The 15,891-nt window shown below is 40.9% G+C and overlaps 1 protein-coding gene across 4 annotated transcripts in view; it reads left to right on the top strand.

The window, feature by feature from the left end:
- PRR5 (proline rich 5) overlaps positions 1-15,891 on the top strand; it is a 92,069-nt gene that overhangs the window by 50,897 nt on the left and 25,281 nt on the right. For all 4 annotated transcript variants that reach the window (XM_051636128.1, XM_051636137.1, XM_051636119.1 and 1 more), the window contains 4 exons: positions 3,405-3,453; positions 3,980-4,037; positions 10,023-10,114; positions 12,318-12,458. In XM_051636128.1, coding sequence (XP_051492088.1) covers positions 3,405-3,453; positions 3,980-4,037; positions 10,023-10,114; positions 12,318-12,458 — 340 coding nt within the window. The remainder of the gene's footprint in view (positions 1-3,404; positions 3,454-3,979; positions 4,038-10,022; positions 10,115-12,317; positions 12,459-15,891) is intronic.

Below are 15,891 nucleotides of genomic sequence, written 5' to 3'. Positions count from 1 at the left end.
TACTAATCAGATTGGTGTGTTGACTTCAGTTGCTTTCATATTGCTTTAACTCCTCAATAACTCTGTTAATGCTAATGATCTACAAGAAGATGGTGAGAAGATACTTTTGTAACTGGGTGTATCACCCATGTATGGCCTGTATATTACTTCTTCTGAGCCCTTACTAGATTATTTAGTAGGGGATTGATTCAAAAGTCATTTAATAAAAATCTAAATCCATGTACTTATTGTTAGGTATTTCTCTTGATGTATGTGTGTGATATTAGTAATCATACAGTGTTTTTTGCTTATTCATTTCATGCACCGTATGTCATTTCAAAGTGTTTATTTACACTACTTGTAAATCAAGGAAGAAAAAAGAAGGGAAAGGAAACACAGTGGAAGCAGGATGTTCTGTATTAAAGCTAATACATATTTATAGCTGCCTCTTTTCTGAGTTTCAGGATGCTGATTTGATGCAAACAAAGCACATTTTGGTGGCATTTCCTCTTTTGTAGCAAGAGTTCAAATCCAGTACAGTCACTTGTTTCCCTTTGGTTAATTTAACTTTATTTAACAGATAATACACAGTGTTGGACTTTCCATTCTGCGTAAAGTTGTGAGAGTTCATTTCAAAATGAACCAAAGAAGTGGCAGCAGGAAGATACAAAAAAGACAGGAACTATTGTAGAATTTATGAAGTCATTAAACATGCAATGAAGACCTGATACCAAATTATATACTTCATAAGAGTGCAAAAAAAAACTGGCTTCAAAATCAGATGTGCTTGAAATGAGGTCTGCTGTCTGATTAGCGATCTCTTTTAGGCTCTATCAGATTTTTACCCAGATTCCATCATTATGTCCACATATGCAGAGAAGGTTATTCAGTCATTAAGTTATCCAGGATCTGACAAGTGACAACCTAACAAAGGAAATGAAGCAAGGATGAAAAAAAATTGCACACAATGTTTTGAATCCAGTTGTGGATCTCTTTTAAATGAGTATGGATACAGAGAACATCAGACATCAGTATTCTGATATGGCCTCACTATTTCACGAAAAATTTATTAAGCAGCATGAAATATCTGTATTATTAGGGGTTCAAAGAGCAAGATGCAGTAGTTGTTCTGTCAGTTCTTCTTCCATCCTGTAAACAGAGATGCTAATATAACCATAGTGCTGCTTGGTGTGATGGAGTCCAGTGCATGTAGTTAACTACAGGCTGGTTGTTTAGTTCATTCACAGCTGAAAAAATGGGAATGTGGTGGGATTTTCTTTTGTCAGAGGACTAGTTATTGGATAAGTAGAACATGATTTTGTATTTCCTGCCCTAAATGCCAGGAATTATCAGTGGAACCTAAAATATGAAAAGAGAAGGTATTCGCAAATCACCTGTTCAAGACTATGAGGAATCCAGGACTACACTTCAAAGAGCTGGTAGTGTGAGGAGAGGGTAAAAAATTAAGCAAAACCTGTCAGCATGAAGTATCAGTGTTTTTTAAAACAGAGGCACAAAGATGGATATCTGGGAATAAATTGTCTCTGGCCTAGGAGAACTGAAAACTGCAACTTTCTTGTTATTTTAACCTGAAAATGGTTTATCTCTACATGTTCAAAGTAAGAAACATGTTCAGTGCCATCACTTGCAATCCAGAAAAAAGTCAGACCACTTGGACAGGAAATTTCCATTTTGAGTCAGCATGGCATAATTTGGCTATAGCATCCTCGTACTCATTGACATTAAGGCTTTAAGACTCCAACAGTCTTTAGGGGAGGTGGGTTTTAATACCAGCCAAGGCTTGTCAGTGGCTACCATGGAGGATGGAGTCTTAGGGCACTGCAAGGCTGGTCCTCTCCCGTATGTTGCAACAGCTTACCAAGGGAACTAGCTATAAAATGGCCATTCATGGCAATGAGAGACCCTATGGCTAAAGCCTGAGCTGTCTTTGACAATTTTTGTCCATAGATAGTTTGTAGGAATTAATCAGGTTTCTAGCACAAAAGGATTTTGATGCTTACCAGCATCTGAAAACCCAATTCCTTTTGTTTATTTTCTGTTTCATTCATGCCTGGAGTATTTCCTCAGGGTGCTGTGGTGTCAGTGTGGACATGTGCTTGAGGGTAAATAAATAAGATATTGTATTTCGGGTTCTAAAGACAGACCTACCCCTCCTTTCTCTGAACTTTCAGAAGGTCTCAAGAGGCTGTGCTGATCCAACTCCTGCAGACTTTTTCATGGAGCATAGGGATATCCTTGACTTTTAAAACCAGACATGTATTTGTTTACTAGCTAAATAATTTGATTAATTAGGTATTTGTTAGTTAAAAACATAACCCAAAGGGACAGATGATAGCACGCTACCAAATATATCATTTGCATAACTACACTAATTGGAGTGGGTGTTCAGATTTTAAGTCGAATTTGACCTCATTTCTTCATGAGACCTGAGGTGGTTACACAGGGATGGGTTTTCAAAAGAGCTTCAGGCCTGATTTGCCTATGTTCAGAAAACCCAGCTGAGACTACATTTTCATAAGGTCCAGGCTCTCATTTACGCGTCTAAATAGTGACTTGAGTGCAGAGAAATAAATCTAGCATTCCGCGTGTGAGACCTGCATGACATCCAGCTCTTTAACAGTATAGTGAATTTTACCTGGATATAATGGGCTTTCACATTGGATTTAATTCAGTTTCTGAATTTGAAGGTTGTTTGTGGGAACTTTTTTACGTGTGAGTTTGGTTTGCTCTCTCAGATGGTTTTGTAGGTTTCAGTCTAGAGGAATGAGAGGCCGAGCTAAACTGTTGAATTCTTACCTGCTTTTTACCTGAAACCATATGAAACTTCAACTGTTGTGGGTCTCCTGAGTGGAAGATTACGACCATTTCAGTGAAAACTGACCGAGTTTCATGCCTGCAACAGCAAAATCCCATTCTGCTTCAGGTTTCTCTCTAAACATTTTGTCACAGTTCTTTTTTCAACCCTCTGCAGGACAAGGATGATTCGGTTCTGAACACATTAACCAAATCATGTGCTTGTTTTTTGGCTCAGGCCCATGGATGAGAGGGCTAGAAGTTCTCCCGTGTCTGCAACTCCAGGCGCCCGTGAAGTCCTGCCACAGCAGGAGAACAACTCGAGCATTTTTGGAAAGGGTTAGATGGAGCTTCCTCTTTTAGTCAAATCTGAATTTCCTTTCATATGTATTCATGAACCTGAGCCATCTAAAAGCACAGCAGATATTTTTCAACACACAGAAATGCTGTTTGGGAGTCTTGGTGTTGTTGACCCTGTAGCTAGGCATTATTGACAGGCTCTGTGCACATACAAAAATATTTTGCTGTTAGTAACTTCCTCTTTTCCATGCAGTGCACAGCTAATAGAATTTGCTGATTACACAGATCCTTTTCTTATTCTTTTATTACAGGCAATTATTGAAAACAGAACTGGGATCCTTTTTCACTGAATATCTACAGGTAGGCATGTGTTTTCTTTCATGGAAATCAGATTTTGTTATATGCTACTGAGCAAAATCATTTCACCCACTCTAAATGCTGATCTAGAGTGATCTGGAACCCCTTGAAATCTTTCAGAGATGTCTACTGACTTCTCTGTGTTCTGTCATTTATGGACTAATGAGATTTGGATTTTATATATGTATGTTTAGTTATTTAGATAGTAAAAGCTATTGAAGCAGTATCTTTCTGCTTTTGTAAGATGAAGGGCATGCTTTGTGGGTCAGCAGTGGGTCAGAAGTTTGAGAAACACTTGTTACCACACAGTATATGTGCTGTATCCTGAAAGCTGTAGGTGATTATATAGTCATTTGACTTGTGTCCCAAGTGATTTAAGGAAGGTGGACACAGGAGGAGTCCTTTTATGATCAATCATTAAAGTAAAAGATCCCCTTTACTGTCAAAAGTTAAGAAATAACAAAATGTGAAATATGATGGCTGTAGGGAAGTATGTATTGAGTAAAGGTAGTCTGTATTTTATTTACAGAATCAACTGCTCACAAAAGGCATGGTGATCCTAAGGGACAAGATCCGGTTTTATGAAGGTAACTTGGATTTTAGCATGGCTATGTCTGTCACAAGAGATTTAACAAATGCACTCTGGAGGCATTGTGATGCTTCCTGCTATCTTCCTGGGACTGTAGATTAGCTTTGATCAATTAATTGCTGCAGTCTGTGATGTTGTATCCTGCCTTGGTGTTCCCACTGGCTTTCATCAAGGAGTCAAGGACAGCTGGTTGCCTAGAGTAGCAGCAAGTGAGTAAAGAGATGAAGAAAGATGGACACATCCTTCTTCAATGATAGGCTGCTCAGGGTTAAGGCAAAGTGGAAAGACAGAGTGAGATATCTTAATAAATAAAAAACTAAGCACTAAGATCTCAGTTAGTTCAAGTGTCTGGCTAAGTCCAAAATAATGCTGTATGTTGTTTTAAGAGTTGTTCTGGAGTCATGCTTACATAGATGAGGTCAGACACTGTCTCTTTTTTTACAGTCTAGGCTCCATTTGTCTGTCTGCACCTTCTGGAGGTGACACCTTACGGAAGTAAACATCAAGGATAACCTTCACCCAATGTGTCATTTTACAGTAGCCCTCATTTTGTGTCCTAGGCTATTGTGCAGAATTTAGATGTGCTTTATTAAATATGCTTTTTTGTCCTAGACACAGGCATATGTTGTCAGAAGGTTAAATAGTTTTAGAATATATTCAAGTGTTATTGCCCATGTGAACTGTCTGAAGATCTTTGGGTAGTTTGGAGGCAATTTTAAATAAATGCATCTTTCCTTTTCCAGAGCTGTAGTCATAATACTACTTAGTCTAAATATACTGTGTAAGAGGTAGCCTGGAGGCAACTGTTTCCATTAGTTGCAGCTATCTGTAAATCCTAAATATGACTTTCCATTACTGACAGTACCATTGGTCACATTAAGATAGTGCTATGAGATTCAGCTTTTTTGATAAAAAGACAAGATCCCTGAATACCACAAAAAAAGAAAAAAAAAAAATCACATTAATAAAAACACCCCAAGAAAGTGCCCAGACTGTTCTGAAGTTGAACACAGAATTCCTCAGTTATCTGAAATAACAGCTTGGTGGAGAGCATAAGGGGAGTTGTAAGGATCTCGAGGCCTTCATAACACTTTGTAAATCACAAAGGAAGTTGGTTTTCAAGTATCAAATTAGCAAATTAGATGCAGAGACCTACCGAAATCCAACCCCTTTTTCTTCTGGTTTTACTAGCTTCAAAATAAAAAATAGTATCTCTGATGTGTCAGATCAAAGCTATTATGAATCACAGAATTGTCGTGGTTGGAAAGGACCTCTGAGATCACTGAGTCCAACCATCAACACAAAAAAACCCCAAACAACCACACACACTCCACCAAAAAACACCCACAAAAAACTTCACAACCTTGGCTACTAGAGCATGCCTTGAAGTTCCACATCTACAAGTTTCTTGAATACCTCCAAGGATGGTGATTCAACCACCTCCCTGGGCAGGCTGTTCCAGTGCCTGACCACTCTTTAAGTAGAGAAATTCTTCCTAATATCCAATCTAAACCTCCCCTGCTGCAACTTCAGGCCATTTCCTCTGGTCCTGTCATTATTCACTTGGGAGAAGAGGCTGAAACCCACCTCCCTACAGCCTCCTTTCAGGCAGTCATAGAGGGCAATGAGGTCTCCCCTCAGGCTCCTCTTCTCAAAACTAAACATCCCCAGTTCCCTCAGCTGCTCCTTGTATGACTTTTTCTCTAGACCCTGGACACAATCCAGCACTTCAGTATCCTTCTTAAAGTGAGGGGCCCAGAACTGAACACAGTACTCAAGATGCAGCCTCACCCGTGTCTTGTACAGAGGCATGATCACTTCCCTACTCCTGCTGGCCACATTATTCCTGATACAGGCCAGGATGCTGTGGACCTTCTTGGCCACCTGGGCACCCTGCTGGCTCATGTTCATCTGGCTGTCAACCAGCAGCTCCAGTTCTTTTTCCTCTGGGCAGCTCTCCAGTCACTCCTCCCCAAGCCTGTAGTGTTGCCTAGGGTTGTAACTGAAATGCAGGACCCAACACTTGGCCTTGTTGAACCTCATACAGTTGGCCTTGGACCATCGATCCAGCCTGTCCAGGTCCCTCTGCAGAGCCTTCCTACCCTCTAGCAGATCAACACTCCCACCCAATTTGGTGTCATCTGCAAACTTACTGAGGGTGCACTCAATCCCCTCATCCAGATGATTGAATAAAGATGTTGAACAAGACTAGCCCCAAACCTGAGCCCTGAGGAACAGCACTGGTGACCAGCCACCAACTAGATCTGACCTCCTTTACCACAACTCTCTGCGTCTGGGCATCCAGCCAGTTTTTTTACCCAGTGAAGAGTTCACTTGTCTATACCACGATTCTCCAGCTTCTCCAGGAGAATGCTATGGGAGATGGTGTCAAAGGCCTTACCAAAGTCCAGGTAGACAATGTCCACAGCATTGTCCTCATCCAAAAGGCAGGTCACATGGTCATAGAAGGAGATCAGGTTGGTCAAGCAAGACCTCCCTTTCATGAACCCATGCTGGCTGGCCCTGATCCCCTGGCTGCCCTGCACTTGCTGTGTGAGCTCACTCAAGATGATCCTGTCTGTGATCTTTCCTGGTACTGAGGTCAGGCTGACAGGCCTGTAGTTCCCCAGATCCTCCTTCCAGCCCGTCTTGTAGATGGGTGTCACATTATTCACTCTCCAGTCATCTGGGACTTCCCTTTTTGACCAGGATTGTTGATAAATGATGGAGAGAGGCTTGGCGAGCTCCCCTTCCAACTCCCTCAGAACTCTAGGGTGGATCCCATCAGGTCCCATAGACTTGCGTCTAGGTGAAGAAGCAGATCATTAACCACTTCATCCTGGATTATGTGGGGGTCATTCTGCTCTCCATCCTTATCTTCCAACTCAGAAGGCTCAACACCCTGAGAGAAGCAGGTCTGACTATTAAAGACAGAGGCAAAGAAGGCATTAAGTATCTCAGCCTTTTCCTCATCCCTGGTTGCAATGTTCCCCTCTGCATCCAGTAAGGGATGAAGATTCTCCCTGGCTCTCAAATGTGAGACTCTCTTGAAATGGGAGACCACTAAACGGCTTTCAAATGTAGGAGCATGCTTAACAATTAAAAAATTTTAGCAGGCTGTTCAGTTTATTTTGGCATTGTATTTCGTGTATCATCTTTTGGTTGCCCATTGAAATACAGAGCAGAAGCTGGTAAGGTGGGGAATACATTTATTCAGTGGGTCATGTTTTATCCAAGTCCATCCTCAGAAATGTGAGCTCACCTAAACTGGCAGGTTATGGGAGTGTAGGTGTAATTTAGGAACCTCAGTCAGAGACTGAGGTCTTTCTGACAGACAGCTTTCTGTTAGCTTGCTTGGGCAGCTGCTGATGGATGTAAGTTTCCAAGCCTGGAATTTTGGTTTCCTGGCATCAGAGGCAGCACTCCAGAGTCCATCCCATAGAAGGTGAACCCATGGCTCCCAAAACACCCAAGACAAAGTTGGGAGCTCAGAAATCCTAGGAGCTTCTATTCTGATCAGGGCTCCATTCCTGGGTCTGCGGCATCAGCAGTCCTGCCCTCAAATCTCAGGTTGTCCCACATCCCATCATTTAAGATTCCCTATCCAGTTGGTGTTGAAGTTTTCAAAAGAAAAAAATAAATCACTTGAGAACATACTTTGCAGGATTTTTGTCCTGCAGAAGTGTTTGAAAATCTTTAGCTTTTGTTCTGAAATTATTTTTTTTATTATTCTTATATTTCTTTCAGGAGTTTCCATTAATTTTTTAAGAACTGTGAAAGTACTATATGCATTTTTATGTCATACAAAGTTGACTATATTTTGCTTCATAAAGATGAGCAATTTAGAGTAATGCACTTTCCTGAAATTAGGCAAATGCTTCTGTTAAATGTAAGGATCTTTACCAGACAGTAAAACAAACATATTCTTGCCAAGTGCACTGGAGTCACGTTCCTCTGTGTGAAAGATGCTCATCATCAACAAACTGTACGGATCCACAGCCCCCAGTAAAAGGCCTGCCTGGCAAACAGCCATTAACTTTCTGAACAGCCTTTCTGAGCTGCTGTGCAGAAATCCATCACTTCAAAAAACAAGCTGCCCACAGGATGAAGGAGGGTGTAACAATAAAGGCATGTTTATCTCAACGGAGTAATTTAACTTCTTGCAATTCTAGCAGCCAAATTTGAAAAGCACCAATGTCCCACCCACATCTGGAGCCAAATTTGTAAGGGCTTAGTATCCACCTAACCTCAACTTGTGGGCAGCTAACCCATTTATCTGTTTTTAAAACTCTGCCCTCAAGGAATATGGTGGTTGGGTTTATCCTCCATGGATGGATTTTTATCTTTGAAACACTTTAGTGTTTCAGACAGTAGTATATGGAGTTTATAATGCAATGTCGTTGTCGTCGTCGTCGTCTTCTTCTTCTTCTTCTTCTTATTATTATTATTATTATTATTCTTGCTACTGCTACAGCCGCTAGACCTGTTTCCCTGCTATGTTTCACTAGAAATAATGCAAGACAATTTTTTTAAAAAATTGAAGCATAAAATACCCTTTTTAGTCTTTTGCATGAGTATGTAGGACAAGAAGGACTCCTGCCTGGTGGTGCAGAAACAAAGTCCGTGGCATGGTTCACAAGCCAGCAGCTGCGATATAGCATGGTGATCCACATTTGTCACTGAAAGCACTTAAAAGTCATCAACCCAGGAATAATTCAGGAGTTCCAGATGGGCTTGAGCTGGAGCTATTTGTCATGTGCTTAAAAATGCAGGGAGATCAAGTATCCCATAATAAAGACTGGCACTTGGCTAGCTTGGAGTGTAGATTTTGTCATGCAGTTTTGTTGTGATGTGCATACAGTTCTGGGCAAAATGTTCCCTGCTGAGGCCCTAAGTAATGCTATAATACCCAAGTAAAGAATAGTATCTGATTCTGATACTAGTAGTAATATTGATTGATTGCTATTTAATTTCCTTCCTGATAGTTGTATTGTCTTGTCTGAATGCCTCATGATCATGGATGCATTTATCTCCATAATTCTTGCTGCTGGTGGAGGTACAGTGGCATTGCTTTCCTTTCACAGTTGGGTTAGGGGCACAAGGATGCTAAAGAGCTTGCCCACGGTCACACCAGGCCATTTGGGGGAACAGGAATTTGAGGCCAGCATTCAGCTATTGAGCCAGACTCCTGTAGAATTTGGCTCCTACATTTGCCTCTGTGTTTAATGGTATGTTCTGTGAGGAACTCTGTGTCCAACCTGCTTGTAGTGCCTGGTCAGAGCTTCTCCAGTGGGGAGGCTTCCAGGTGGCTGCAGCTGGGGAGGGAGTAGAGAGAGGTAGCAATGTGTCAAGGACCATGGGGAACTCATGTCATAGCAGATTTTGACTGCATCCTTTGAAAGTTATGGTAAAAAGTAGAGCCACAATACCACTTGCTTTTTCCATAGATCTTGAGTGAGATTTTCTATGTAGGTGGAGATACAGGGAAGCTAAGGGATCAGTCTGAAGGAATGCTTTGTGGAAGTTCTCCATGGATCACAGTTTGTTCTGCTGGCTTAAAGGGCAAAGGGGTTCATGATGGGGGAGATTTCTCTGCAGGAATGTTTCCATGTTTAACTTATTGTGTCCCCCTTCTACTGCTCTCTTCTGCAGTCTTGTTCAGTAGATACTACTGCAAAAAGAGGAGGAGGTAACCTCTACTATTCTTTATTTTTCACAGAGTCTCTGTTAGTAAGCTTTAACCTCAAAGTCTCCAAGTTTACTAAGAACATTAGATGTGTCATCTAAAAAGACACAAATACTGAATTACCTGATACAGTGAAAGGAATATTAATTCCACACTGCTAATAGTAGCTGTTACATGACTCATCTTTGTGTATAATAGCAGATCCACACTGTTTCCATTGTGTTTTAGTCTTTGCAGTTAGCTGATTACAACCTAAGCAGTTCACTAGTTTATTTTGTGTTGGTTTTTTTTTTGCAGGGCAGAAACTATTGGATACCTTAGCTGAAACCTGGGATTTTTTCTTCAGTGATGTCCTGCCCATGCTTCAGGCTATTTTCTATCCTGTGCAGGTGAAAAATTACTCTGTTACTACAGAATCTTGAAAAACTGGAAAAAGCAACTCTACTGGTTCATCAACAGATTGATGCAACCCTTAGCTCTCGCTCCTTGGGCCAGCCTCCCAGTGCAGCTGTTCTGTATAGTCATGTCATGCAAATAGGTTCCTTATGAAACAAGTTTGAAGTGCTTGGGTAAAAAGATGAAGGAGAACTGTGAAAACAGGCGTGGAGTACAGGAAGGGTGGTTAGTCCTGATGTCAGCTCACACTAAAACTCAGAAAAGGTTATGAATAATAAACTGAAGTGTGCACACAGTGGAATAAATGGAGCTGTGTTCACTTCAGTGTATGCATTTCCTTCTCTGAAATACAAATTTATCTCTAAGTATCTCCACTTTTGAAAAGGAATTGTATTTCTGAGGTCAAATTCTGTGCTTTTGTGAATGAACAGCAATAGTCAGTGGAATTGAACCAGTTTACGTGAGCATAGAGTTTGACTCCAGTAATTTTAAATCCACCACAGGTGCTCGGTCTGATTTGGATGAAGGCTCAATCCTCTAACATAGCGATGGCCACAGAGTGTTGTTTATCACTTAAATCCCAAGGAAGTCTGTACCAGATAGGTATAAGTGATCTTTTAGAGTTACTCCTAGATGTCTGCAGATTTTAGTGGGAATTTGGTGCCTGAACATATTTGGGAAACTTCAGAGACTTTCACCCATTTTTCCTAGTGCACTTAATGCCTAAAATAATTGCCAGATGTTAATGATATTACCATTTTAATCTGTAGATAATTACAAACATGAGATCTGAATTCAGTGGGAGAGCTGCAATTTTACACAGAATTTTATTCTGACAGAGAAGAGCTCTAAAAACATGTAGGGCTAATTCACCCTTTGGTTTGTGTCTTATCAATAGGAACGTCAAAATGATAGAAATAACTTGGTATTGAAAACCTGTTAGAACACATTGGGAGATTTTTCTAAGTTCCACGGAGTTTAAATTGAGGGCATTTGGGCACCTAGAAATATAGGTAGGCTCTCAAGCTGGTTTTACAAAGCACTTGGCTAAATTAGAACTTGCTCAGATGTTTTTGAAAATTGCACCAAATACTCCTTTTTGCTGTTATGTTCCTGAGGCTTTTGAAAATAATTTAGCAACACAAGTCTCCCCACCTTTCAGATGGAAATAACTGCTTTAATTTTGAAAGGAGCCAAGAGGGGACAAGAGTCCCAAGTCCCATATAATTTCAAATAAATCTAGGTGCCTGATGTTCTCAGGTTACTTCCAAAAGCCCAGCTGGTGCTTCTGTGCTCTTGTAAATTCTATTAATTAGCAACTGAAGCAGATTTGAGGCCTTTATTTCAGCATAAATAATTAACAAAGTGAAAGGGCGTGGGTAGGATTGGGTCATGCTTATTTATTCCAAACTAAGTTAAATCAATACCAGCTGAATACCAGACCTTCCGGAAGTGTTAATATTTGGCTGACAGTGCTCACAGCTACAGGCAAGAATATATAGATGTATAGCCAAATATACCCAAGGAAAAAAAAAATGGATGCCAGAAATAGGGACAGTTTTACAACTCCTCACAAGACAAGCAGTGTTAATCTCTGCAGGTGAAGCTAGCATTTTATTCTTCAGGTGTGATTTTCTTCAATGAGGCATTCTTGAACTGCAAAGAGATGTCTTTGAAAATGCAATGTGAAACCTCAGCTCTGCTTCTGCCTTATAGTGAAGTCTCCCAAACTGTAGAGAAAAGGAGGATCCACAGGTGGGATGAGTCAGGATTCCCACCATAATTTGACAACAGTACCCAGCTGGAAGTAAATATCTTGAGAAATAATGGAAATCCAATGCTTTTTCAACATTGTTGCTTTATTACTTCTCTTTCTTCTTTTCTTTCATTACTGTTAAGTACAAAATATTCATAAATATATCCTTTACTCAGGATACCCCCATGCCCCACCCCTGTCCTTCATCATCTTCATACACAGGCAGGCTGTCATTGTCTGTCGCATTCATTGCTGCCAAATCTAATCCACTCTATAGACTTGTAGGCTGATCCATGTCCTTTGTTGTGTTTGCTTTGCTTTTCACTCAGGTTTACCATTCTTGTAATCCCTCAGAAGTGGAGGAAGAAATTGTGACAGAGGATTTTGAAACTAATTTTCACACTGCTCTTAATCCGTATTTCTTTGTTTCTGTTTTTAAGGGGAAAGAGCCCTCGGTTCGGCAGCTGGCTCTTCTGCACTTCAGGAATATAATTACACTCAACATTAAATTGGAAGATGCATTATCACGTTCCAGAGCAAGAGTTCCACCTTCTATTATTCAGATGCTCTTAGTACTTCAGGTAAATTGGTTATTTTTCTCTTCCTGCACTGTATTGATTAAGTCTTCTTAAGCAGTCTTTGATTTTGCTCATGAATTGAAAACTTCTTACCCAGAAATGCCAGAGCTGTGCAATTAAATGTGGTCCTAATATTGAAAAGGAGAGACTGTAAAGGTGCAGATTGCATGCCTGAAGATCTGAGAGTTTGAGAGTAAAGACTCAGTTTGAACGGTGGGCTTTGAAACACAAAATTTTATGAGCAGACTGGGTATGTGGTAATAACGTCTTCCATTACATGCTGTGTTGCTGCATTATGCTACTAGTTCTGGATGTGAAGCTTTGCATCTAGAGGAGGTAACAAAGTGAATGCAATTTTTTGTTTAATCGTGGTCGTATTTGGTCACAAAAACTTTACGACCATATACTGGTATTTGCCTTCAGTGTTGTTTTCAATCAAAACAGAGGAATTCCAACCAAAAGGCAAGTGTTTTTTTATATATTTTTTTGGCTTCATAAAGGAAAACCATGAACTTGTGTTGAGGAGAAGGTAGATGAGGCGAGAGAGAGACAGCCAGGAGTGGATTCTTAGTGGGTGAGGAGGTTGAGGTTTTCCAGGCTAGCAATTTCTTTTTTAAATAAACAAATAGATTTACATCAAATGAAGGGATATAGTTTTTCACACTTAAAATGTTTCTTTGCTCTTCATCATCATATGTATTACTTCTGTGCCTGCAAAACGTTTAAAGAGCAGCATAATCTAAAGGCCAGTGATGAAAATGGAGCAAGGAGTAAGATTATCTGTGCTGGGTCAAGAAATGATATTTCACTCCTGCTATGGCAGTGTCTATTTGTTGGAGTGTATAATGCTGTGTTTAACCTAGTTTTCTCTGAAAAAGATACTCCTGCAGTGGGACTGCCTGCTTGCCCCTTGTCTCTCTCTTCTCCCTCGCCTCCATCTTGCCAAATGCTTCTTGTAACTCCTGGCTGATTGTGACTCAATGACAGCAATATCAGAGATATTAAGATTCCTAGGAGTTTCATGGAAATAAGCATCTGGAGAGAGGAGAGGAGAGGAGCCTCAGGGAAAAACTGGGAGCATGGACTTAACTGCATAATGAGACATCAAAGAATTAATGTAAGTGAACTGTGAACCTAGCTGTGTTAATAGACACCAGAGACTCTACATGAGAGAGTACCTTTGTGAAAACCTTAGTCACAGGAAGGTTTCTATCAGGCCTTATGCCTGCTTAGACATGAGGTAAACTGTCCATTGTAAACCAGACTCCAGAAGTCTCTTTGCTGACAGATCTGCTCACTTTTTTGCGGCTTCTTCATTAGAGAACCTGCACTGGCTGTGGGCAGGATCGGGCTTCAAATAAATTCAGTGGTGAGCTGGGAACTGAATAACATCCTGATTTAGGAAGTTCATAGGAGGTGATTTGGAGTAATTTGCCAGGATCAGTGCTACAAGAAACAGTTTCTTTGCAAATCTGCTTTCTTCCACAACCAGAGATGGATACCTGTTTAGGGTTAAAGGCCAAATCCATTCTCATTGCAAAGCTGTTGATGGAAATCAGTAACAAAGAGAGACAGATTTTGGCCCTGAGTGTTTATTTCTGCATGCGTTACCTACAATTGTGTGGTGAGGATGGTGAAAGTCCCTTCTTAGCGATAGCTCTGCCAAACTTGTGGTTTAAAATCTAATAGAAATAAAACGTCAGAAGATCTTGGAATGAACTATTTACATGATCAGCAGTGTTAGTCAATTATTGGATTTCAGAGAAAAGACTCTTTGTACAGTCTTAAACGTCATACTAAACAAAAGCAAGTTTTCTACATTTATGATATCATAATGGAATTTTCTTGACTTAGATTAACTCAATACATGAAAAGAACTGAAAGAAAGATAACAGTTCAGCTGTCCAAAGAGCACGTGGGGCTCTTGTGTGCATGGCTTATCCGGACTGAGAGATGATGTCTTGGTGTGGACACTGTCTAATCCCTCTTTCTGTCTACTGTGTATATTTCTTCCACAACAAACTCGGTGGCACTGAAGCAGATTCCCTTGGCCAGATGAGTCTAGTGATGTCGACCCTAGACAAAGTTTTGAACCTGACACCTGTTTCTGTTCTTGACAGCTTTGTGCAGCTGTGTTACACAATTAAGGAGTAGGTCATGTTCTTCAAGACAGCAGCTGTAGTGTCAGCTGAAGGTCACAAGCTGACCAAGGCCCCTGCTGTCTCACATGCACCAAGTCTGTCCTGTTGGACTGGATTAAAGCAGCAGAGATTTGGTAGCTAATGCAGAGTGCATCTGGTATTGCTCCTGTTTTGGCTTGTCGTGGTATAGGGAAAGAGCTCTGTCAGTTTGTCCTTATGATGGAGAAGGGGAGTTCTTTAGAGGAAACAGAAGCTGCAGTAATCCCTGACGTTTAGGTAGGTGCTGATTTGAAAGCTCAGTAAGCTCGAGTTTCACATTTTACCTGTGCGTGGGTTGGCTTCATTGGCTTCAACATATGAGCTATTTCATTGACCTCTGTGAAGTTACTGACCTACTGCACGTTGCACACATTCCTTTCTTGCCTAGCTGGCCACGTTCCGGCAAGGAGAATACTACAGTCCCTGCCAAAGACCTCTTGAATACAAGGGCCTGAATTGAAGTTGACCCCCTTTATTATTTGTGTGATTTATTTGCCTTCTTTGCATCAAATCTTTCATCCTGTCCACAGAAAGCTATTTGCTGGAATTGTGCCTGCCAGCCATGCATTTCATATCCTAGCATATGATACAGTGCTCACACCAGTCCTCTGGCATAGAGTGACATGATAGAGCCAGTTCTGCATCTCACCAGTGCTATAACCTGGACTAACTACAGGCCAGTAATCTAACAGGAAAGAAGCAGTCCCCCAGAACTGAGGGAAGGAGTGCTGTTCCAATGCTGTTGAAGTCATGGTGTGGAAGAAAGGCCTTGTACCTTATGCCGACATAGCCTGACTCAGTTACAAAGCACAAACTGAAATGTTAATCCTTTGTGGTCACTCATAGGCATCATAAGCTGAAGTGCCTCCAAGGTACTCCTGTTTAACTTCTAGGGCCTTCAAGAGGAGAGTCATGGCTGAGGGAAGTAACAGAAGAGCAAAACCTGCTTTTGAGCAGAGAGATGCACAGGAGGTCATGTAACTACACTGAGCTGTGAGTCTCACCTTGATGACCCTTCTCTTTGGGTGGAATTACAAAGCTAGAGGAAGGGGGATAGACAGAGGAAGAGACTAGAAAAGAGTTTTCTCCCTTATGTTCTGTGAACCAAAGAGAGCAAAACTACCACTGGAGTTTAAACAGTATGATTTACTTCCCAAAACATGATGCAAAAGAAGACCTTTGTCTCTGAAACTGCAACATCTTATCTCCAGGTATCTCTCTTGAGGCCTGAGAAAGTTGGAAGAGAAGAATTCAGG

The sequence above is a fragment of the Apus apus genome, chromosome 1 (genome assembly GCF_020740795.1).
Source record: "Apus apus isolate bApuApu2 chromosome 1, bApuApu2.pri.cur, whole genome shotgun sequence".
Lineage (NCBI taxonomy): Eukaryota > Metazoa > Chordata > Aves > Apodiformes > Apodidae > Apus > Apus apus.
The sequence above is the reverse complement of the archived record's forward strand: the minus strand, read 5'-3'. Positions and strand labels throughout refer to the sequence as shown.